Below are 25,255 nucleotides of genomic sequence, written 5' to 3' on the forward strand. Positions count from 1 at the left end.
GTGTTACTTTTTAAAAATGCTTTTCCTGCTAGATTATGAACCCATCGAAGCCTGTCCTTATCATACTAGTAATGATAACTGTAGTAACTTGGCCACTGTCACAGAATTTACCTTCCAGCCTCGCTCAGCTGTCTGGAACATCCAGAGTGCTCATTCAGTATTTGTTGCTTATGTTAACAGGATAACCTGTGCTCACTATTTTCGAGCACAAGTTTTTTTAAAAAAATAAAATTGCATGAATTACATTTATGGGATCTGTATTTTTACATTTGTGCTTTCCTAGTAATATTATTTGCTGTAACCCAGATAGCATAAGATAGTAAAAAAAAAAAAAATCCGAAACGTGTGTATTCATCTGCACGGAACAGTGATTGAACTTTGTGCAATAATTGTGTGAACTTTTCCTGTTGGACCTGTGGAGTGAAATTGTCTTATCTTAGTTTTCCATTTGAAAGCTTGATGCGTAGTAGGTAGAGAGAAAATGCTTCTAAGTGGGTAAATTTACTTTGTATCTTTCAGTTGATAAGTCAACGGGTATCTGTATCCATATTATTTTTCTCTGTGTGTCTTGGGAATGTATAAGATAAAGTTAATGAAAAATGATATTACAATGTAAATTTTGAAATCCTTGCAGGGTTTTCATAATATGTTTCCATGAATTTAGAAAAGGCCCCAGCTTATGCTTCAGTTTCAGAATTTCTTGCACTGAAATAAGCTTAGTTTGAGGTTAATTTTCACAGTCTTTCTTAGTACCCTCATCTAACATACGAATGTCTGTGCTCATGTAGTCTGGTCTCCATGGTGTTACTTCACTTTATCTTTCTGTCCTCACGCCTCCCCATTGTTGTTCTCCTTGGTGTAGTAACAATTCCAGTGGACTGTTCTTCTGTGCCGTTATACCCGAACTTTGGGCTTTCCCCGTGCTATTTCTATACCCTTTCATTCTTGTGACATCTTCATCTGTCAGAATCCTGAGGCCCTTTTGAGACAGGTAAACTCAGTGCCTGTAGGCCATCCTCAGGTAGCATTTGAATGAAGTAAATTTGGCTAGAAATGGTGGGTAACTGCAGAGTTGCTCTGTTGCAAAGCACTCGTCATCTATTTGACATGAGATTGTTATTACCAAGTCAAATTTGGATCCAGTATTACCAAATCTTTCAGTTTTACAAGGAGACATCGAAAAGTACTTCTGTATGGTGTCAGATTTTGAAATACTAGCAAGTAAGTTTTTTTTTTTAAAGTTCAGACACTCTGCATGCCAAGTGAAAGTACCTGCAGGCTGGCACTCAAAGATTCTGTTTGTCACCACTGCTCTAGGCTTATATCAGGTGTCTTGGTCATGAATTGTATTTCCTGATTCAGGGGGACAGCTTCTTTCTGCTCCTCTAGCATTTTGTGTGTCTCAGTTACAGTGCTCTGTAGTGCTGCATCCACTCTGCCCAGATGAAAATTTGTCTTTTCTAGTATATTAAAAATATTTTGATGGCATGAATTGGGATTAATTCTATTCTTAGTGTATAGCAGTATAAGGTGCATACATACACACATAAGGCATGTATGTATTTATGTGTGTTTGTATATATATTTTCCCTCTGGTGATATTTGGTTATCTTGGATCTACAGTCGTGATGACTGTTTTGTTTACACATCGACACATTTTGGCTCTCACTGTTGAAGAGCTCTCCTTATGGAATGAGTTGAATTGGTAGCATTGATATTTATAAGTCTTTGATGGCTTAAATTTTACAGTATAGAAAAATAAGGAATAATGAGTGATTTAATATGACTTTTTTGGGGTAAGATCTATTTTGTTTTTATTGGAAAGGCAGATATATAGAGAGGAGGAGAGACAAAGAAAGATCTTCTGTCTGTTGATTCACTCCCCAAGTGGCCACAATGGCTAAAACTGCGCCTATCTGAACCCAGGAGACCGGAGCCTCTTCTGGACCTCCCATGCAGATGCAGGTTCCCAAGGCTTTGGGCTGTCCTCAACTGCTTCTGAGGCCACAAGTGGGGCTGCCAGAATTAAAATGAGCGCCTACATGGGATCCTGGCATGTTCAAGACAAGGACTTTAGCCACCAGGCTACCGCGCTGGGCCCTAATATGACTTTTTAAAAGAAAAGATTTACTTATTGTTATTGGAAAGGCATATCTTACAGAGAGAAGGAGAGACAAAGATCTTCCAACTGCTGGTTTACTCCCCAAGTGGCCACGACTGCCAGAGCTGAACAGATGGGAGCCGGGGCCTGCTCCAGGTCTCCCATGTAGGATGGCTTTGGGCCATCCTTACTGCTTTCCCAGGCTACATGCAGGGAGCTCGATGGGAAGCGGGGCATCCAGGACACAAACCAGTGCTCGTATGGGATCCCGGTGCATGCAAGGCAAGGAGTTAACCACTGAGCCATTGTGCTGAGCCCAATTTAATAAGACTTTTTAAGGATAACCAATAATAACAAAAATTGATAAACTGAATCTCATTGAAATGAAAAAAAAAACTTTTGTCTATGAAAGACCCTATGTACACATTAGAAAAATAAACTGGGCCCAATGCAGTAGCCTAGCAGCTTAAGTCCTCGCTTTGAACGTGCCAGGATCCCATATGGACACTAGTTCTAATCCCGGTGGCCATGCTTCCCATCCAGCTCCCTGCTTGGTGGCCTGGGAAAGCAGTAGAGGACAGCCTACAGCCTTGGGACCCTGCACCTGTGTGGGAGACCTGGAGGAAGTTCCTGGATCCTGGCTTCGGATTGGCTCAGCTCCAGCCATTGTGGCCACTTGGGGAGTGAAACATCCGACAGAAGGTCTTTCTGTCTCTCCTCCTGTCTGTATATTTGACTTTCCAATAAAGATAAAATAAACCTTTAAAAAATTTTTTTTTAAAAAATAAAGAAACATAAACTCTAGACTGGAACGAAATACTGGTAAGCCACATATCGAAGAGAGGTTGGAGTGTAGCATAAAAAAGTAGCTCTCAAAACTCAGCAGTAAAAAAAAAAAATGGCTAGAGATATAAACATTACTCCTGGGGATGTATAGATGGCAGTGAACTCATGAAAGCATATTCAGCATCATTAACTGTTAGAGAAATGTGCCTTCAAACTATAACGTGGTACCACCACACACCTATCAATCTGGATCAAGTCAACACTAATGACACCACCGACCTGGAGAGAATGCAGAATGAAAACTGGCATGACTGTTACGGAAAAGAGTATAACAGCTTCTTACAAACTAAACATGCACTTAACCAGATGACTCAGAGATTGCACACCCAGTCATTTATTCCAGGGAAATCAAAACTTATGTTTTGCAAAATTGTATGGAACTTAAGTAGCAATTTTATTCATAATAGCCCAAAGTGGAAACAGCTCAGATATTGTTCACTTTGGAAGTAAAACAAATTGTGATATGTCCATACCATGGACTGCTACTTAAGAATTAAAGGGAACTACTGATACACAACTGAAGTGGCGCTTGAGGTACATAATACTGAATGGAAAAAAGTCAACATACCTCAAAAGGTAATATACTGTATTTACATAACATCTTAGAATGGCAAAATTAATACGGCCAGCAGGTCAGTGGTGGTTATGGGTTGCAGGGAGTATGGCTGAGAGAGTGATACATGGGATCTTTGTGGTACTGTTTTGTACCTTGACTGTTAATAGTCACATGAATTTGTGTATGTGATAAAATTTACATAGCTAGTTACAAGTGAGTGCATAGAACTTGTAAAATGTGAATGAAATTGCTTCTGTGTTAATATCCTGGTTGTGATATTAGGCAGTAGTTGTACGAATTATAACCCTTGTGGAAAACTGAGTGAAGGTGTCTGGAATTTTTATTATTATTTCTTTTGCTTGCTTGCAAATTTAAGACTCATAGTGTAAGCCTATATAAAGAATTTTCTCTTGGCTTTATTTTTCAGGTGATGTTCTAATCATGTCGGATAAAGATGATAATGAGACTCCAATAGTAATTGAAGAAGCCTCTGCCCTTGAAGGCAAAAACTGTGAGCCAGCTGAGTCTGTTCACCAAAGTCCCGAACCAGAGAGTAAATCAGAACCTGTAGTTTCCACTCGAAGAAGACCAGAGTCTAAACCTGCCAGTGACCTGGTGACCTCCGAAGTTTCCCCTGTTCAGGTATCACAGACTGCAGACAAACTAGATATGTGTTAAGGTACTGGGGTGAATGAATGTTGGGGTTAAAGGAATTTGAAATCCATACAAATTTAGGATTGTACTTGTTTATTTTTGCAGCTATAAAAGGAAAAAATCTGTTTCTCTCAGTTTCTTGAAGGTCTTTGCACTGTGATACTTATATGTGGATGACAAACCTCTACCAAGCAATACATTGCTTTAGCCAATAAGTTTGTTCATCCATAGTTTGGCTAAAAATTAGATACCTTATCAATGTGCTTTGATTCTACTATAATTTTTTCATTTTCTGTTTTTCTTGGGAAAATAGGAGTCTGTTTCCAAAGATGCTCCTCAGAATCCCCAGACTGGATGGGGCTACTGGGGCAGCTGGGGCAAGTCCTTGCTCTCCTCAGCCTCTGCTACAGTAGCCACAGTCGGTAAGGTCATCAGTTCTTCCTGGTTCTTCCCTTCTGTTGTGCATGTGGTTTGCTACAGACCCAAGCTGCCATAATTATTCCTCCTTCCATGTTTACTCAAAGGCTCATAGTTTGAGGATACATTACTAATAATTGGCTGTGTCTTAGCCGTAGAGTTTGTAGCATTTCTTCATTAGAAAGCTGAAGTCTAAGAATTGTTACTGTAAGCTTGTTCTTCGGTGATAAAGAATCCATTTGGGGTTTTTTGAGGGGTTGTGGGTAAGGGGGTTGGTAGTTAGGTAGTCCTGGGGATTGCTTATCTTTTAAAAGAGTATGGCTAGCTATAAAATATTTCTAAAATATGCAGGATTGATTTTGGGTTGTTCTATAGTTTTCATGACCAATAGCAAGAGATGTTACCTTTTTTTCTCATTAGGACAAGGTATTTCAAATGTCATTGAAAAGGCAGAGACTTCTCTTGGAATCCCTAGTCCCAGTGAAATTTCACCTGAAGCCAAGTATGCAGCAGGTTAGTATATGAAAGCATTGAAATCTAGAATTACAGATTGAAGTGGAAAAATTGAGCTTATTATTCAATGTTTATTGAGTATCTGACATTTGGCATCATAAGCTAGTGGTGAGAAAGAGGATTTAGAATCTAACTGCTAGTCTGAGATGTGTGTCCTCTATTTTTGATTTCTTATGTTTCACATTTTTTAAGATGCTATTTGGTGGTATATGTCCTTTAACCACTCATCTGTCTTCACTTTCTACGCATGTGAAATAAGATATTTTATACATCAAGATTGTTGTAAATGTCAAATAAATAAGGCCATGAATGTTCAGTTTAAAAGTTGTTTAGCATTTTGGTTGGCATAATTGACTAAGAGATCAATAAGCGTTAGTTGAGTTTTAGTTTTGTGGCACAAGAAAAGTATTTTCATCATGTAATCTGTGGGAGGTGTGTTTTTTGTGATTTGATTTTTATGACAGGGAAATTTATAGAGGCTTCTCTTGGTCTAATGGAAATCATCTCTCACTTAAAGACTTACACCTGGCATCAAGAGAAGAGGGTGAACAGAAAATAAACTTTCAAGGTCTGGTTTGCCTTCTCCATCCTTTGGGGCTTTCTTGTTTCTTATTGGTGTTGCTTCTCATTTGTGTCATGTTTCTCTTAAAGTGAACTGGCTTTTCTCACTTCCTCATCTCTTTCTTTTATATTGAATCTTGATTATACATGCCCATCAGAAGTTAATTGATATCATTATTTCCACTTCTGAATACCTAGGAGAATCAGGTTGGACTAAGCTTGGGTCATGTGCCCATGTGACAGTTGTGGCCAAGGGACAAGATGGCACTATATAATCATTGCTACAAAGGATTATACATGTGAATCAGGGGAACTGTTGTTAGTGATACATAAATTAGTTACACTAATTTAGTTGCCAATAATCTGAGTAAAAGTTATTTTCCACATTTAGGAACTCTGGAAGTAGACCATTTGAGGATTTATTAAGTATTCAGTGATGTCAAGGTGCTGGGTTGGCTTTTCTCCTGTTTCCTTTGCTGATTTCCCTATGGTTGTTATGTGATGATTATAGCTCCAACTGTAGTTTTCCCAAGTAATTGCATTCAAATTCAGGAATGAAGTGACTCAACAGTTCTCATTTCTTCTGAAAATTTTCTTACCTTTTTTTAGAGAGGAAGTTTGGGGAGGGTTTTGGTCTGATAGTAAGCTGCCAGTTGGAATGCTTGCATCCATGTCACAGTGCCTGGGTTCAAGTCCTAACTTCACTTCCAGTTCCACCCACTCTGGGAAGCAGCAAGGTGATGGTTCAGCTGGTTGGGACCCCACCCTCCTCATGGAAAAGTGGACTGAGTGCCTGGCTCCGGACCTCAGCATGGCTCAGTCCTAGTAGCTGCAGGTTTTTGGGGAATGAATCAATGGATGAGAGTTCTTTCTCTGTCCCGTTCTCTGTCCCTCTCTCAAAAATAGAGGAGTGTATTCAACATGTTTCTTTCCTGTTGCTTTTGGTTAGAACATGATCACATGTTCAAGAGTGAGAGATGCTGGTGGTAGATTAAGCTTTAGCAGAAACTCCTTCATCAGGCAGTGAGTTTAACTGGTAAGGAAAAAGAATTAGCAGTGGCTTTGGATGTGCAAAACAATGTCTTCATAACTTCTGAATGATGTATATCACGCAGGATCATGTTTTAAGGACATTGAAAAGCTAGGCTGAATACTGAATTCTAGATTGTGAAAATTAATTTTAGAATTAATTTGAGAGTATTATGGAAAGTGATTCTGGAAATCTGGGGAAGGAGGATTGAGAGAATGTGCTGTCTTTTCACACATGTGAAGATGAACGTGGGAAAGAGGGCTTGGGTTTCATAGGTTGTGAGGAGAGAACTCGTGCCAGCCAGTAGAAGTGGACCTAGATTTTTACTTTAGTTGAGAGTTGAGCAGTGAAACTTTTCCAAAATTGCAATGGACTGTCCCTTGTAATAAGTCTCTTTTCTAAAAGAAGGAGGCATTAACTCCTGTGCCAAGGCTGTTGTAGCTGAGACGCGTCTTTTCAGAACTGTGGACTAAGCAGGGAGTGTCTGTAAAAATTGCTATTTATGGTGAGTTTAGTTTAATCTAAGGACAAGTTTATCTCTACTATTAAGGCCTTCTTCTAAGGTCTCTGCCTAATTCCCAGGAGTAATATAATATAATATAATATAATATAATATAATATAACATAATATAATATTTAATATATCATAATTTTATAATATAATAATACTTTATTGTTTGGAATACATAGTTATTGTCTCACTTTTAGCTCCATTGTAGTTCTTTGCCCAGTCTTGTGGTGCCTCCGGGAGCCTGAGCAGCCAAGACAGAAAGAAACACTTTCGTAAATTCTTGAAAGTCTGTGTTTTCCTGGGTAGTCCTCTCCTGTTTTCTGGCCTACAACTCGCAGCTGTGTAGCGTTTCTAGACCCCAGGCTTCAAGTTCTCTTTCACTGATTCCTGTGTTCTGATCCTCTTTCCCCTTGTGTTGAAGGCCATGCCAGTTGTAGGGTTCACTTTACTTTGCTCCTCTGCACCAGAGTTTGTTATTGTTCATTGTTCAATGTCTAACTTGTATTTTGTCTGTTTTTTCATTGCTCCGGTAGAAGGGCTAGCCAATACCAGTTAGTTAATTCATCCTTACTGGATATCCTTGCTATAATAGAGTATTCAGTACATGTAAAGATACTTCTCAAAGTTAATGGAAAATTAAATTAAAACATAAGTTTATTTGATTCAAGGAATTTTTGAAATCCAAGCATTTTAAAAAAATATTTCCCAAGAACTTTTAAAAGACCACCCCCCTGTATAGTTAGATCATTTGATGCAGTAGTTGATTGCTTAAACAAGGGTTTGTGTTTTTTTAAGAGAAACTTGCCTCTTCATTTAAAAAAATTCTTTTATTTATTAGAAAGAGTTGAAAAGAAAAAGACTTCTTCCATCCACTGGTTAACTCACCAAATAGCCACAGTGGCTAGAGCTGAGCCAGTCTGAAGCCAAGAGTCAGGAGCTTCTTCCAGGTCTCATGTAGATGCAGGGGCCTAATTACTTGGGCCATCTTCTCCTGCTTCCCCAGGAGCGTTAGCTGGGAGTTGGATCAGAAGTGCAGCAGCCAAAGTGAAAACCAATTCCCGTGTGATCGCAGCTTTACCCACTAGGTCACAATGCCAGTCCCAGTTTCTTCATTCTTATGAGAGGCAGAGAGACAGAACAATTGAGAGAGTGAGAGCGAAAGAGAGAGAGAAGATATGAGAGTGCATATGCGTCTGTCTGCTGGTTTCCCCAGATGTCTGTGTTGACTGTTGCAGAGCTGAGGGTGGAATTGGGAGCTGGGATTCCATCTCGCTGTGGCTGGCAGGGATCCAGGCCATTGCCTGCTGCCTCCCAAGGTCTGCAGCATGGGGAAGGTACAGTCAGGAGTCAGAGTTGGGGATCAAACCCAGCTACCTTCACCAGTGTCTTAAACTCTAGGCCAAATGCCTGCCCTATGTGAGAGATTTTTAAAGTGAATTTTTAAAAAATTTACTAATCTCTCTAATGGTGTTTGATTCTTGTTAAGCAGCATAATTTTCTAGGCTAAAATTGGGTTATAATTTACATATAGGTAAAATTTTTGCTTTTTAAATATGCAGTTTTTCATTTTAAAATCTTATTAATGATAATATTTATTTATGGGATGTTCTGTGACTTTACTTTGTGTTCCTATAAGTTGCAGTATTATATGTTTTGGTAAATGTATACATTTTGTTTATACTTTATAACCATACTATATTATGTTTATATGGGTAAGTATTTCCTAAATGTGTACAGAAAATTGAAATAAACTTTCATTACTCAAAAAAGTTTCTTCATGTTCCTCTATGGTCACTTGTTTCTACATACTCCTAGCTCTTGGCAACCACTGATTTGTTTCCTGATTTTTTAGTTTGACCTGTCTAAAAGAACACCATATAAATGTGTGGTCTGCTGTTGTGTATATCAGCAGTTTGTTCAATATACTAGATTTTATTTTTGAAATAAGAAAACTAGCTTCTTTTATTAGCTTTCATTTTTAAATGTGCAAACAATTTAAAGTAATAAAAGCAAAAGCCTATATGGCCTGTGTATGGGAAGCAGTGTCTAATTTTTGCAAATTCACATAGTTACTGATAAAGCTAAATAAGTAATGGACCTTCTCTTCACTAATCATACATCTCTTCTCTTCTGCAGGAGAAGCCAATGCCAAAGAGAATGAAAATCCTGTCGCGATGGCTGGACCCTTTGGTGTACTTTCAACCATCTCTACTGCTGTTCAGAGCACAGTGAGTAAAAACATGCAAGTTTGCTCTTGCTCTTTCATTGTTACAATGAGTTTGCCCTCTTTAACTAGAAAAACTATAAGGACTGAGCGCTCTTAAGAGAATCTAAATGACTAAAACTCAGTTATTTTGCACCCAATGCAATAGCCTAGCAGCTAAAGTCCTCGCCTTGCGTGCTGGGATCCCATATGGGTGCCGGTTCTAATCCTGGCAGTGTCTACAGCCATACCACCCTGAACGTGCCCAATCTCATCATAATCCCAGCAGTCCCGCTTCCCGTTGAGTTCCCTACTTGTGGCCTGGCAAAGCAGTCAAGGACTAATTGTTACCTTGGGACCCTGCACCCACATGGGAGGCCCAGAAGAGACTCCGGGCTCCTGGCTTCAGATTAGCTCAGCTCTGGTTGTTGCAGCCACTTGGAGAGTGAATCGTCAGATGGAAGATCTTCCTGTCTGTCTCTCCTCCTCTCTATATCTGAATTTCCAATGAAAATAAAATAAAATCTTTAAACAGACAAAAACCCAGTTGTTTTGATGTTAGCAATACATGAGCATAGCTTGAAAATTTGTTTTTAAAAAATAAAGAAAAGGAGCCGATGTTGTGGTGCAGTGGGTTAAGCTGCCATTGGAATGCTTGCATCTGCATTGAAGTACCTGGGACTGAGTTCTGGTTACTCTGCATTTCTGATCCTGGGAGGCAATAGAAAATGGCCAAGTACAGTTCCTGGCTCCTGGCTTTAGTTCGACCTAGTCCCTAATTGTTGCAGGCGTTTGGGGAGTGAAATAACATATGGAAGCTCTCTCTTCTCTCTCATTGTGCCTTCAAATGATAAAGCAGTAAATCTTTAAGTAGAGAAAGAGAGAATCGATGATGAAGGGTTAGGAAGAGGCAGTGTATTCAGTATTTTATGGATCAGAAATTCTTAGTTGAGTGGTCATAGAAGATGTTTCTCTTGGGGCCAGTGTTGTGGTGCGGTGGGTTAAGCCACCTGTGACGCTGGCATCTCATGTGACACTGTTTGAGTCCTAGCTCCTCCTATCCTATATGGGACCCCAGCATGTGCAAGGCTAGGATTTAGCCACTGAGCCATCATGTTGGGCCCCTCTTATATTAATTTTTAAAAATGCTTATTTTCATTTACTTGAAAGACAAAGGGAAGAAAAAAGCCTTCCATTTGTTAGTTCACTCCCCAAATACCTCCAACAGCCAGACTGGGGCAGGCTGAAGTGAGGAACTAGGACCTCCATCCAGTTCTTCTGCATGGGGCCCGAGCACCTGAACCATCACCTGTGGCCTTACAGGATGTAGATTGGAAGCACTGAGTAGTTGGAAAGTGAGCCAGGCACAGATGGGGGCATTCTGAGTGACGGTGGGTTTCTGCCTGCATCATACATTAACTTGTTACATAAAATGTAAGTGTTTTTAATTTCCATAGTATGAGCACACCGAGACTAAGAAACGAAATTATGACACAGAAGGTGTTTTCCGTTCCTCACTGCTAGTGACCACTTCCCCACCAAGATACTTACAGTCATGACTTCTGCAATCATAGCTGGTTCCCCCCTCCCCGAGGTTAAACTTTATATAAGTGGAATTATATAATATGTACTCTTTTGTGTCTGGCTTCTTTCACACACTGTATTTGTACAATTTATCCAAAACGTAGTCTATATGGTATATTCTATTTTCTTTGCTATACTCAATTTTGTGACTGTCATGTTTTATGTATTAATTCCACCCTGGACTGCCATAGAATAGTTTCCAGATTATAAGGCTGCTTCCAACAGTACTGCTGTGAACATTGCTATACATATCTTTTCATGAGCCCCCACTGTACATTTCTGTTGGGTAGGTAGCCACGAGTTCAGTTGCTGGGTCGGACAGCTATAATTTGTATTGACCAACAGTTTTCCTGAAGTGTTTATAGTTATTTATGTTCCCACAAGCAGTGTACAGTTGTTTTAGTTGATGCACATTTCTGCCAGTGCATGATGTTATCAGTTCCTACTTTTATATAATCAAAACATGAAAACGTATTTTCTTAGTATTGTTGTAACAAGGCTGCATGCCTTTTCTAGGGGAAGAGTGTTATCACTGGAGGCTTGGATGCCTTAGAATTCATTGGGAAAAAGACAATGGATGTAATAGCAGAAGGGGATCCTGGATTTAAACGAACCAAGGGTCTGATGTACCGGAATTCTACACTGTCTCAGGTAGTATTTGAATTAACTTGTTTACTTTCCTTTTGATTTTGATTCATATTTTTCACTTATAGTAGCTTGGGACTTTGTTAGTGTTTCTTTCAATTTTTTTTCCTTAAGACTTTTTTGAGGAGACTGGAAGAAGGAGGTGGGTAGTAAGATCTCTGCTGTTTTAGACATGCCTAAATCTGTGTGGGCCTGGTGTGGTAGCCTAGTAGTTAGGTTCCTCATCTTGCACACACTTGTATCCCATATGGGCACCAGTTTGTGTCCCGGAGGTCCGCTTCCCATTCAGCTCCCTGCTTGTGGCCTGGAAAAGCAGTCAAGGACAGCCCAAAGCCTTCGGACCCTGTACCCGCGTGGGAGACCTGGAAGAGGCTCCAGGCTCCTGGTTTCGGATTGGCTCAGCTCCAGCTGTTGCAGCCACTTGGGGAGTGAATCAACGGGCAGAAGATCTTCCTCTCTCTCTCTCTCTTCTCTGTATATTTGACTTTGCAATAAAAATAAATCTTTTTTTAAAATGCCCAGTTCTTTGTTGTTTTCTCTGCAGAAGGCTTCTGTGATTACAGTGCAAAATGCTAAGGCATGTCACAGTTATTTATTAAGTTGATGTTTAAACAAAGAAGCACCTTGTTCCATGACCATGTTTTGCATTTGTTATGTGGGATCAAATTATGTTTGATCATCATTTTTTTCCTGCCTATCCTGAGCCCATCAGATTGGCGTTGCAGAGCTAAGAATGAAGAGGCAGTGCTCTGAACTGCAACATGCCTTGCCTTCACTTACCTCAGCTTTCAGAACTCACCCTTGCGCTGTCATTATTTGCTACAGTGTGTAATGCCTTCATCTCTTTTTAGGTTTTACGAGAGGCGAAGGAAGAAGAGCTACAGACCTACAATGAGGTTGCCATGGAAACAGATAAGAAAACTCATTATGGGTTACTCTTTGATGAATTTCAAGGCCTTTCACATCTAGAAGCTCTGGAGATACTATCCAGAGAAAGTGAAATAAAGGTAATTCCATCTCAATTGAAAAAGTCTTCAGGAAAAGGAATGCTGTGTAGTTCCTTCTCTGTATATTTGGAAGATGAAATGTGTCTCCTATGGAGGCTTGAGGCCTGGGAAATACCACCCTGGAACAAACAAAAAAATAACCCTAATGTTTAAATTAATTGTTAAAAAGAAACAAAATGGGTTTAGCACTTGCCTGAAGCTAAAAATAAGACAAATTGGGGCTGGCATTGTGATGTAGCAGTTAAAGCCACTGCCCGCAGTGCCAGATCTCATATGGGTGCTGATTGAACTCCTAGGTGCTCCGCTTAGCTGCCTGCTGATGTGTCCAGAGAAGCAGCGGAAGATGCCCCAGTTCCTTGGGCCCCTGCACCTGTGTCGGAGAGACCGAAGAAGGTCCTGGCTTTAGGACTAGCCCTGGCTGTTGCAACCAGTTGGGAAGTGTGCCAAGAGCTGGGAAAGCTCTCTCTCTTTCTCTAACTCTGCCTTTTATATAAATAAGTAAATTTTTTTAAGACACATTATTAGCTTTTAATTGATTCAGGACTATCTACCCTTTATTTTTTTTATCTTACTTTTTTTAAGGTTGTTTAATTTGTTTGAAAGGCTAACAGAAACGTCTCTTTGCTATTTCACTCACCAAATGACTGCAACAGCAAGAACCAGGCTGATCCAAAGCCGGGAGCTTCTGGTCTCCCATCTTCTGCTGCTTTCCCAGGCCGTTGTCAGGGAGCTGGGTCCAAAGAGGAGCAGCTAGGACTGGAACCCATGCCCAATGGGATCTTGCACTGCAGATAATACTTCACCAGCTATGCCACAGTCCAGATCTCCCTTGATTTCTACTTGCTAATAAATTTTGGTACACTTCTAACTTACTTTGGAAGTACATATTCTTCCCCCCTTTGTTTTGTTTTTTATAAAAAATAGCCTCTTGTGTTAATATTCTCAGGAATAGCTTCTGTTGACTGATACACTCATACTTTTGACTTTAATTTGATCTGTACTTTGTTCACTTTAGACTTTTAATTATCTTAAATCCATGCAGGTAAAATCTATCCTTAATTCTTTGCATGGAGGAGAATTACAGACTCTGAAGCTTGAGTTAGAGAAACTCAAAGAAGCATTTTCCCTAGCAGAGTTTTGTGAGGAGGAGGAGGAAGAGAAAAAAGGTAATATGGAAACTCAGTGTCTGTGTGTGTGTGTGTGTGTGTGTGTTCGGAGAATGGGAGGCAAGTACAGTGTGTTTGTGTGCAGTGTGTTGCCCAGGAAGTATATTAGTTTTTTGTTCATTTCACTAGGTTGGTTTTTCTTGTTGTTTTTTGTTTGGTTTTGTTTTTTGGTGACTCCTACCTCTTACCGTGTTTTCAGTCAGAGAGCTGCTCTGTCAGACTGCTGCCTCATCCTGTGAACTTTTGTATTCTTAGATAATTTACTCATGCCTTCTTACCCCCGCAATCCCTGACCACATCTTTAGTCAAGACATGTAAGGTGGGGCCTGGCGCCATGGTCTAGCAGCCAAAGTCATGGCATTGAATGCACTGGGAATCCCATATGGACGCCAGTTCTAATCCTGGCAGCCACACTTCCCATCCAGCTCCCTGCTTGTAACCTGGAAAAGCAGTCGAGGACGGCCCAAAGCCTTGGGACCCTGCACCCGTGTGGGAGACCCAGAAGAAACTCCTGGCTCCTGGTTTTGGATCGGCTCAGCTCCAGCCATTGCAGCCGCTTGGGGAGTGAATTACTGGACAGAAGAATTTTCTCTCTGTGTATCTGATTTTGCAATAAAAACAAATAAAATCTTTACAAAAACTAAAAATCTAATCATTTTATGTCTCAGTAGGAAGTTCATAATTTTTTTGAAGTTTACTTATGTATTTATTGGAAAAGCATAGCAACAGAGATCTGTATCTGCTGGTTCCCTTTCCAGCAGCTGCAACACAGCTGGTCCAGGAACTATGTCTGGGTCTCTCACAGGGACAGCAGAAGCCCATGTACTTGGGCCAGCTGCTGCCCTCCCTGGTTCACAGCAGGAAAGTAGTGGGGAAGCAGAGCAGTCACTTGGACTAGCACCGCTAGACGGGCTGCCGGCGCCGCCAGTGGCAGCTTAACTCTTTAATTTCTGTGTAACTTTACATAATGAGGAAAACCAGATCCCTGTCCCATAGGAAACAGGGCCTCAGATCTTGGGTTGCAAAGGACTCCAACATCCCTCCGGAGTCATGAACTTGCTCCTTGTTTATCTTAACTCACCTGTGTGCTTGTATGTTTGTCAAGTGTATGTTCTTTCTCATCAGCCTAATTCTAACAGTTTCTTTATCGTAATTCCAATGTTCTTTAATCCATTTTCCTTTTCCACCAGTATGTCTTATCTGGATATTGGATTATTACCTCAGCCTTCCTGACTCCCTTTTGCTTTTCTGATTTATTCCTTACTCAGCAGCTAAATGATCTTTGCAAAATTTAAATTTATCACATCTGTTTCCAACTAAAATTATTCAGTATCTCTGCACTTCCTCTTTATAAAGTTTGAATTGCTCATCATGGTTTTAAAGCTCTTTGTAAACTAGGTACCTTTCTAGTTTTATTAACCCCTCTTTACTCTTTTGTAGTATACACTGTCACCTTACTAAACTTCTTGCCATGTTTTCACTTCTGAATATTTATACTTGTTTTTTCTGCCTGAAACTCTAGTCTCCTGACTAACTTGGACTTAGGTTTCCTGTTCCCACTTATGTACATGCTTGCACCACTTCTCCATCCGTGCTTCTGATGTGCACTGTACAGCGCTTGCATAGGGGCAGGGAATGCCAAGATCTGGGTCCTAATCTTTGCTAGGAGATCTTGGAGAAGTCACATAAGCTTTTGAAGTCCTTTATGTTCATCTCTAAAATGAGTTAAGTCTTTTTATTTTTGCAAATCCACGGCAAATATTCATTAAGCTATGGGGGTACTTCAGGAAAATTCATGGAAATGTAGAATTAAAAGATAATGAAAATTTTCTCTGAGCAACTTGAAGTCCTCTCATGTGTGTATGTATGAATTTTGTAAGCATGAAGCAGCGTGTTCTCGGTACTACTGCTTTCCTCCTCCTCCTAAGCCTTCTTCTTATGATCCTTATAATCTTTCTGGAATGTTTTACAATAGGACTTGGTTTTTTAGGGGATGAAGATTTTACCAAAGAGATAACAGAGCTGTTTTCCCAGCTGCACGTCTCCTCCAAACCAGAGAAAGTTGTCAGGGTAAGTTACTACTTCTTGGTAATTGTCATTATTTTACTTGTAAAGATGTATTGGATAAAGAGCAGAAGATTGTCAATTCTTCCGTTCCTAATAGAAGTGTCACCACAATTGTGAGCATGTTCTAGGTATACACAGAAGAAGTTTCCACATCCTACCCACCTCTTGTTTCCATGGGTTAGTATGTTGAACACACATCTGCTCCCTTATATGTGTGCTCTCTTTACCTGTTTCTATTTAGAATACTTGGCTTGTCTGACAGCTAATGATTCTCTGTAATACCAGTGGTCATGGCTCTGTTACATGATCTCACTGTTCTTATGGCTGCCAATGGTTCAGAAGTGAGGAGATATGACCTCTGCCCAAGGGAGAGCTGGAGGTTGCTGTTTTCTGAGCCCAGTGGTTCAGGTAATAAGCTCTTGGCTGAGGTGTTGGTTTTCAGTGATGTCTTCTGAGCTATCTATATGTGTGGAACATGGAAGGACTTCAGCCAGAGTCCAGAGTAGGTAGGGAGGTCCCATTTCTAGCATAGTACTTATGTAGCATATTTTCAAGTGTCTTAGGACACTGTTCCCTGGAGCATAGGCTGCTTTCTGCCCCTACAGCTGTGACTTCCAGTCCTAGGAAACCTTTCAGGACCAGTCAGCAGCAGGTATACATTACTTCCTGGTCAGGGAGTTAGCGCAATCATCCCTCTATCCAAGCATCTGTAGATTCTCTGTGTGTGTGTCTGTCTCTTATGCAAGTGCATACAAATGGACACATACACACATACACACATTACCTTCTTGTAATTGCTTTAGAAATGTAAGAAAGCATAGTTTTTTTATTCCTAAATATTTCACTGTATATCTATGAAGGATATGAAAATATTCCTACATAACCGCATTGTAGTTGTTGGCTTCAGAAAATTTGACATTAATTCCATGCATTTATTTAATCTGTTATGTATTCTCTATTTCAGTTTTTTGTCGATTGATGCAATGATGTCCTTCATATCAAGTTTTTTCCTCTAATGTGCAACTTAGCACATGATTATGAATTGTACTCCTATAATCTGGAATAGTTCCTTAGCTTTTTTTTTTATGACATTTACATTTTTGAAAAGGAAGTTCCTTCCTCCTCTTTATAGAAAAAAAAATATATATTCCTCACGTGGGGTTTGTCTTGAAGATATCTCATATGAGTTCCTGATGGTATGTCTTGCCCTGGCTTTTACATCTAAAGGCACATGTCTGTGTGCCTGCTCTTATTGATGTGTTGTCTGGCTACTCTCTGTTCAGCTAAGATTTATTTTTCTATGCTACTAATCAGTTTACTGTGAGGAGATACTTTAAGATCATATAAATATCCTCATAATTTCTCATAAATATCATCATAATTTCTCTCCTAAACTTAGGAGCTTTCATGATTCTTGCTATGTTAGTCTTTACTGTGAGTGTTGCAAAATGACTTTTCTAACCCCACCACTCCCTCTATATTTATCCATTAGCACTCATTCTGTCGTAGTCCAGAGCGTTTCTTCTCCTTTGTTTTTTGCCCTTTTTTTGGTCATTTGTTAACCAGTATGATTTCATAGCTTTCTACTTGTACCCATTGATTTGTAATTCATTACTGTCCTTATTTTGATGTTCAGTTTTAAACATTAATTTCAGATAAATCAATCCCTAGTTTTTTCTGTCATTTTATTTCTTCAAAGGAACTGCAAAGAAGTATTCTTTTTGTACTGGCCTCTGTTCTGTTTCTCAGGTGACACCAAGCTATTTTTCTGTTTTTTCTTTGTTTACGTGTTTGTATGGCTGGCTGGCTGTGAACCTACAGATTTCAACTCAAGTCAAACCCTCAGAGATCTTTCCTAACCAGTCAGTCCATGTTCTACACTTCCCCACTTTATTTTCTACATACATGTGTGTTTGTTGGCTCATTAATTGAGTTTCCTAGTTAGAATAAGGAAGACCAGGTTCCTCATTTGTGTTATTCACTGAATCCCCAGCACTTAGCACAGTGTTCAGTACATGTTTGCAGTAAAAGATAAATTGATAAATGCCTGTACCCTGGCCTTGCTAAGTGTATCATAGTTTGCTGAAAATGCTTTGTGTTTCTCCTGCTTCTTTGCCTTTAAATACTTACTTCATTCTTTTATGTGTTTTGAATCGGAGAGATTAAATCAGAGTCAGTTAATTCTTAAAGGTTTTTGTGAGAGACCCTACATTACAGGGAAAGACCCCTGCAGTGGATGAATGGCTATACAGGGTCTTGCTGTGTAATAGAGTTTAGATAAGAGAGACATGTAGTGAATCTCAATGTAGTCTGGTAAGTACTAGATTTAAAAGGTGCCCAAGGTATTATAGGAGTACAGAAGGGTTTTGTTGGTACTTAGTGTCCTTGAAAGGCCTTTGATTTACCTAGAGGAGATGTCTGCCTGAAGAACAGGCAGAGAGTTACAGATCCTTGTCACCATACCATAAAGTGGAAAGTGAGATGTGATTGGCCTGAAAGATGAGAGTGTAGGTCTTGGAGACTGGTTCAATCATGTCAAGGAGCGTAATGCAGTTGGTGATCCACCAACAAGAGGAACGAATTACCTCTTGACTTGAGACAAATCATTGGTCAGTTTATAGAAGATGAAGATTAATTTTAAATGAGCTATAGTTGAAGCAAGGAGACCAGTTATGAAGAAAATCTGAACTCAAATGCTGGTAATAAGGAAGAGGGGGAAAGTTGGAGAAATATGTGAATTAAAATTAACCAGGTTGGTAATGGATTTAAGAGGGGGAAAGGGCCTGGCATGGTAGCCTAGTGGCTAAAGAGCAGATGAGTGTCTTTGGACAAGGGGAGAGGAGGACATGGTTTGAACAATACTGAATAGGAAGGGGCCTGAAAAAGACCTGCTGGAGGTGATGGGAATATCTCCTGGCTTCATCTGGATTGCAGTTTTATAGGCATGCATATATTCATGATTCTCAGGTTATATGCAAAGATTTATTTACTGCATTGTATGTGAGTTCTGGGACAGCTAAAAAGAAAGCCAGTAAATTAGAGAATTTGAAGGGGAATAGAATTCTTATTGATAAGGTAAGGCCTGAAATGCTAGTCCACGTACAGCTGAGAAAAACCACAGGCAGTGGCTTCTTAGCAGGTGAACAGTAATCTTGGTGGGCTGAATTCAGTTCTTGGTAGTTAATAATTCTTTCTTTCTTAGGCAAGAAATACTGCTTGTGAATGGATCAGGACATCTCAGACCAAACCATTAACAGAGAAAGAAGAAGAAAAACAGTTGGAAACAGAAACTGTTGAGCAAGTTAAGAAAAATTCAATAGAGGTAACCAAAGCAACTAAGTTTTTTTGTTTGTTTGCTTTCCCTTAAAGATAAGCTTGAGAAGTGAGTATTATAATCAAGGATCTGGCCTCCTTCTGTTTTGCTGCACTGCCATCTATAATTTGAACCTTTATCCGCTGTATGACTTGCTAGTTCCAGACTGTAGGATAAAGGGAAGAGTGAAGAAAAAGGCAAAACATGCGTATAACTTCATGAAGAAATTTCCTAGAGGCTGTCACCAGAAACTTTGTTTTTAGGTTGTTTGCTTAAAACTTAGTCATATGATCACACCTGACTTCAGGGGTCAGCTGATTTTGTAGCTATAGGCCCGTCTGTAAAGTTATATCACTACTGTGGAAAAGGGAGGGAGGGAATGTTTATTTAAGCATAGCTGTGAGCTTCGAGTACTTTTAAAATACTTGAGGCGCACGGAGTAACAAGCTAAGCTGTCCTGTGTGGCACTGACGGCCCATATGAGTGCCAGTTCAAGTCCTAGCTGCTTTACTTCTGGTAATAAATCCTGCTAAGGCACCTGGGAAAGCAGCAGAGGATGGCCTAAGTGCTTGGGCCCTTACACTCACATGGGAAACCTGGAGGAAATTCCTGGCTCCTGGTGTTGAACCAGCCCAGGTCTGGCCATTGTGGTCATGTGGGGAGTGAGCCATGAGATGGGGGGTCTGTCTCGCTTCTCTTTGTAACTGCCTTTCAAATAAAAGATAATTTTGGGAGGGCCTGGTGTAGTGGCCTAGTGGCTAAAGTCCTTACTTTGCATGCGCCAGGTTCCCATGGTCGTGCCAGTTTGTATCATGGCTGCTCCACTTTGCTTCTAGCTCTCTGCTTGTGGCCCAGGAAAGCAGAAGAGGATGGCCCAAGGCCTTGGGACCCTGTAACCACGTGGAAGACCTAGAGGAGGCTCCTTGCTCCTTGCTCCTGGCTTCAGCTTAGCTCAGCTCAGCTCTGGCTGTTGTGGCCACTTAGGTAGTGAACCAGTGGATGGAAGATTTTTCTCTGTTTCTCCTTCTCTTTGTAAATCTGTCCAATAAAAAATCTTTTTTTAAAAAAAGATAAATCTTTTAAATACTAATGATACTTGAAACCTTCAGAGAAACAAGATGGTACTGTTTCTACTTGGCAAAAACTAATGTTTTGTTTTGTTTTATCCAGGATATCCATGCATTTGCGATCCGAAGCCTAGCCGAATTAACTTCCTGTTCAATTGAACTATTCCACAAGACAGCAGCTTTAGTCCTACATGGCCAGAAGCAGGAAGTGACAGCCGTAGAAAGGAGCCGAACTCTTTCCCAGTAAGTGTAATCAGTTGCCCTCTAAATGAGGCAGGTTGCTGAAAAGGTTTTCTCAACTTAGCTCTCAAGTTGTAGAAAGTTCTCTCTCAACAAGATGCTGTTCTGTGGACCCACTCACATATTATGAGCTTGATTGGGGTATTTTTCTTTTCTTTAAGCCATGATAAGTATGCATATATTTGCCCTTTAATTAATCAGCTTGTGCTTTGAAAACTACTTTGTAGACTTGTGATATTAAAAAGAATGGAATTTGGCATGAGTGAAAATAGAAAATAATGTTAAGAACTTAAGTTTTTTGCTTTTTATTCTCAAAGCTTATTTATTTGAAAGGCAAGGAGGTTCACGTCCCAATGGATACAATAGCCAAGACTGGGCCAGACTGAAGCCAGGATCCTGAAACTCCATTCATGGGTGGTGGGGGTCCACACACTCAGACTGTCTTCTGCTGCTTTCCCAGGTGCCTTAGCAGGAACTGGATTGGAAGCAGAGCAGTGTGGACTCAAACCAGCCTGCAGTATGGGATGCTTGTGTTGCAAGCAGTGGCTTAGCCTGTGACGCCGTAGCACAGGCCCCAGAGTCTCAGTTGTAAACAGTAATTCATTATTGAGTACTGATTAGATGTTACATACCATGCTAAAATGTTTACATGTATCATTTCTAATTTTTACAACTATCCTAAAACTAAACACAGCTTTAAAGAAAGAGAAGACACAAAATGAGAGAATAATCTTTCAGGTTGTACAGCTCAAGAGTTAAATGCAAATCTAAATCCAAGTTCTAAATGTGTTCTGTGTTCTGAAGGCTCTTTAGGAGAAAAGACACGCAGCTGCACAGCAGCCTGTTGTATGGAAAAGTGGCTGACCCTGTTGCATGGAGTGCTGTACTAGTTGTAGCACAATACCTCAACGAGTTCAGTTCTTAGCTGCTACCTTCTCAGGGATGCCTTTCTTTGCCACACAGTTTGAGATAACATTGCCCACCATTCTCTAATCGCTATTTAGTTTCTTAGTTCATATCACCATACCTGTGTGTTCTGTGAACATCTATATATATACCTATATTATAGGGTGAGTAAGTGTGTGGCGTATGGTGTCTCCTCCTTAATTAGCCGGTTAGAATCTGTGGATACTGAGACTTTTCTTGACATCTTCAGTGCTTAGAGTAGTTCCAGGCACATAAAAAATACACATAAATATTGCAGAATGTATGGATGAATACATATTTAAACCATGTAAGTGAGATGTAGACATTAGGTACTTTGTCTCCTTAAAATGCATTTTAATTATTACTTTTAACTTGAAAACTTAGTACTTTCTAGAGATTTATATAGAAAAATGCTTTTTTAAACAGTGAGTTCCCTTCTGTAGCGTGACTGCTTAAATACAGTAGGTAACTGATTTAGTTAACATATTTTCTTTGAAATCTTCCTGGGCCCAGTGTTGTGGCATAGCAAGTAAAGCCATTGTTAGTAGCTCTAGCATCCTGTGTGGGCACCAGTTCAAGTCCTAGCTGCTCCACTTCCAATCCAGTTCTCTGTTAATATGCTTGGGAAAGCAGTGGAGGAAGCACCAAATACTTGGGGACCCAGCATCCATGTGGGGTACCTGAAAGAAGCTGCTGGCTTTGTACAGGCCCAGCTCTGGCCCTTTGGAGAGTTAACCAATGGATGGAAGATTGTTCGATCTCTCTTATTCTCCCTCCTTCTGTAACTCTGCCTTTCAAATAAATATATAAATCTTTTTTTATAAAAAGATAACTTCATTCATTCACATATTATTACTAGGAGTGATTAGTTTTCTTCTAACTGTGGTTAAATATATCTTATTCTAACTTTTCTCCCTCCTTTTCTAGGATGACAGTTATGTTGTGTAAAGAGATGTCTTCTCTGTCTAAAGAGTTCACCACCTGCCTTACAACTGCTGGGGTGAGAAGTAATACCTCTTCCTGGGCAAATGTCCAAATGTTTGTTTGTTTGTTTTTAAAACAGCTTTGTTAAGCCATCGGTAGCATACAATAAAATTCTCCAATTTCTGGTGTACAGTTGGATAGTTTGTCGTGTTTTTATTAATATCTGTAACCATTACCTAATATAGTAAAATTTTAGAATAGTTTTATTATCTTTCCAAAATTCTTATGACATTGTGGTTAGTCCTTCTCTTCCATACTCCTCCAGTATTAAGCATTAGTCTACTTTAGCCTCTGTAGATTTGCTTACTTTGACTATATCTTATAATTAAGGCATTTACTTAGCATAATATTTTTGAGATTTATGCATGTTGTGCCATGTATAATACTACTTTTAAAATTGTCAAATAATATAACATTTTCCAGATATTTGTCACATGTCACGTATATCTTCTTCATTTGATTGAACCTAGTTTTTGGTCATGGTGAATAATGTTGCCATGAACATAATGTGTTTGAGGTTTGTCTGAATTTAAACTTTTATTTCTCCTGGGTAGATAGCTGGGGTGGAATGCTGTGCTTTGTGAGTGATACGGATCATCAAGGAACTGCCAAATTGCTTTCCAAAGCAGTTGATTTTCTTTACGCTTTTTAAAGATTTATTAATTTATTTGTTTGTTTTATTGGAAAGTCAGTTATACAGAGAGGAGGAGAGACAGAGGAAGATCTGTCCACTGGTTCATTCCCCAAGTGGCTGCAATGGCTGGAGCTAAGCCAGTTCGAAGCCAGGAGCTTCTTCCAGGCCTCCCACGCAGGTGCAGGGTCCCAAGGCTTTGGGCCATCCTCGACTACTTTCCCAAGCCACAGGCAAGGAAGTGGAGCTGCCGGGATATGAACCGGTGCCCACATGGGATCCTGGCGTGTGCAAGGTGAGGGCTCTAGCCATTAGGCCACCGTGCCGGGCCCAGCAGTTGATTTTCTTAATGGCAATAAATGAGTGTTCCGGTTTTCTCACATCTTTTCCAACACTTACTGTTACCTGCCTTTTTTAGCCATCCTGCTGGATATAAAAGAAGTGTCTTGTGGCATTGATGTGCATTTCTCTGATGGCTAATGGTATCAAAGATCTTTTTTAGTGCTTCTTGGTCTTTTACATAGCATCTTTGGAGAAATATCTATCAGGTCCTTTCTCATTTAAAAAAATTGATTTATTAGATTATTTTCTTTTTTCTTACTAATGTAAAGCAAACAAATTTCATATAGTTTCTAGATACCAAGAATATACTAATGCTTCCTTCTACCCTTCCCAGCTTCTCCTTTTTTTCATTTTTAAATATGTGCAGTAGCTTTGTTTTTAAAGATTTATTAATTTGGGAGGCAGCTACAGAGATGGAAGGGCAGCGAGAGGAATCTTCTATTGCTTTATTCCCCAGCTGGCTGCAGCAGCCAAGGCCTGGGCCACCTCAGAGTCAGGAGCTTTGCCTGAGTCTCCTACATGGGTACAGGTACCCAAATACTTAGGTTGTCTTCTCATGCTTTCCCAGATGCATTAGGGAGCTGGATCAGAAGTGGAACAGCTTGAACGTAAAACTGTGTGCATATGCTGGCACTACCCGCTATGCCACAGTGGAGGTCCAAGATAACGTATTTGTTACACTTTATAGCCCAGGCTCAATGCTCCATTAAAAGTTCAACAAGTGAAAAGTGGAAAAACCACATTTCAGTAGGAATGTCGTTTTAGTTTTGACTGATAAGCATTGTTTATTACAGATACAAGTTCCTCATCTGGTATCCGATATACATGCTTTCTCCCCATATCGGAGTTGATAAAATAAAAGCCTCAATTTTGGCTTTCGACTCTGGTTTTAAAGAGCAGATGCTTATTTAGATGATGGTAGTGGTTATATTATATAGTCACCAACTGCTGTGGGGGAAAGCTGTCGCTAAAGCTAAAAGTTTTTTTTGTTTGTTTGTTTTTAAAATTTGGAATTGCAGAAACGTAAATAACCCATCTTAAAAACTTGCATTTTTGATTACCTGTTCTGTAACTACACATTTTGTTTGAAATTATTCTAATGTTTTGTGTTTGGGTGTACATTTTCCATTTTTTGTATAAAGTGAGGATACGTTTTACAAATAATAAAAAGTATAACACAGTACACTCTCGATTTGGATAGTACAGAAAGGTAAGAAGTTTAAAATATTACAAATCTCTTGGGACATCTATGCTGTTGTTTATGTGCCTTTTGTGTGTGTGTGTCAGATTGAGGTGATACTCATTGCTTCTCCCTCTGCCATATTGAATTAGTACTGTGTCTTTTGTTGTAGGTCAAAGAAAAGGCAGATGTCCTTAACCCATTAATCACCGCAGTGTTTCTAGAGGTCAGTCCAAAATGTTTTTACTTCTTTGATTCCTAAGGCATTGGATATTAGTGAACATTATCTTTGTGTCTTCGGTCTTTGGTGTTTTAAAATTTTCTTCACCATATTGGTACATTAGCAGTGTACTACATTTATTACCAAAGTGTTATATATTCAATGTGTTTTCCTGCTCCTTGTTTACAAAGCATAAAGTTGAAGTTGCAGAGTGCAGTGGAATGCAGGAAGCAGCAGGCTGTTTTTACTTAGTCTTAGCCCTTGACAGCTTAATGGACAGTTCTTAGTAGTGAAACACCTTCTGAGACCAGCTGGTAAACAGGAAGTGCTAAGAATTACAAAGAGGCAAGTGCTGCTTCCTGAAGGACCAAGGTTTAATGCAGAGATACTTTACAAAACAGTCTGTCATTTCTTTGCCAAGAAATCTTGCTTTGTTTTGGCAAAGAAATCACTGCGTTTCTGTAACTCTGGTCAGTCTGTTAGATTTAAG

The 25,255-nt window shown here is 39.7% G+C and overlaps 1 protein-coding gene across 3 annotated transcripts in view; it reads left to right on the forward strand.

Annotated features, from left to right (window-relative positions):
* The window catches only part of FAM114A2 (family with sequence similarity 114 member A2), a 30,435-nt gene that overhangs the window by 615 nt on the left and 4,565 nt on the right, over positions 1 to 25,255 (forward strand). For all 3 annotated transcript variants that reach the window (XM_012927649.2, XM_058677904.1, XM_058677905.1), the window contains exons 2-13: positions 3,931 to 4,145; positions 4,471 to 4,579; positions 4,995 to 5,087; positions 9,326 to 9,417; positions 11,493 to 11,627; positions 12,473 to 12,628; positions 13,671 to 13,794; positions 15,785 to 15,864; positions 19,064 to 19,183; positions 20,345 to 20,484; positions 22,336 to 22,408; positions 24,718 to 24,771. In XM_012927649.2, the coding sequence (XP_012783103.2) occupies positions 3,945 to 4,145; positions 4,471 to 4,579; positions 4,995 to 5,087; positions 9,326 to 9,417; positions 11,493 to 11,627; positions 12,473 to 12,628; positions 13,671 to 13,794; positions 15,785 to 15,864; positions 19,064 to 19,183; positions 20,345 to 20,484; positions 22,336 to 22,408; positions 24,718 to 24,771 (1,377 nt within the window). In that variant the 5' untranslated portion in view covers positions 3,931 to 3,944. The remainder of the gene's footprint in view (positions 1 to 3,930; positions 4,146 to 4,470; positions 4,580 to 4,994; positions 5,088 to 9,325; positions 9,418 to 11,492; positions 11,628 to 12,472; positions 12,629 to 13,670; positions 13,795 to 15,784; positions 15,865 to 19,063; positions 19,184 to 20,344; positions 20,485 to 22,335; positions 22,409 to 24,717; positions 24,772 to 25,255) is intronic.

This window comes from Ochotona princeps, chromosome 19 (assembly GCF_030435755.1).
Source record: "Ochotona princeps isolate mOchPri1 chromosome 19, mOchPri1.hap1, whole genome shotgun sequence".
In the NCBI taxonomy this organism is placed as follows: domain Eukaryota; kingdom Metazoa; phylum Chordata; class Mammalia; order Lagomorpha; family Ochotonidae; genus Ochotona; species Ochotona princeps.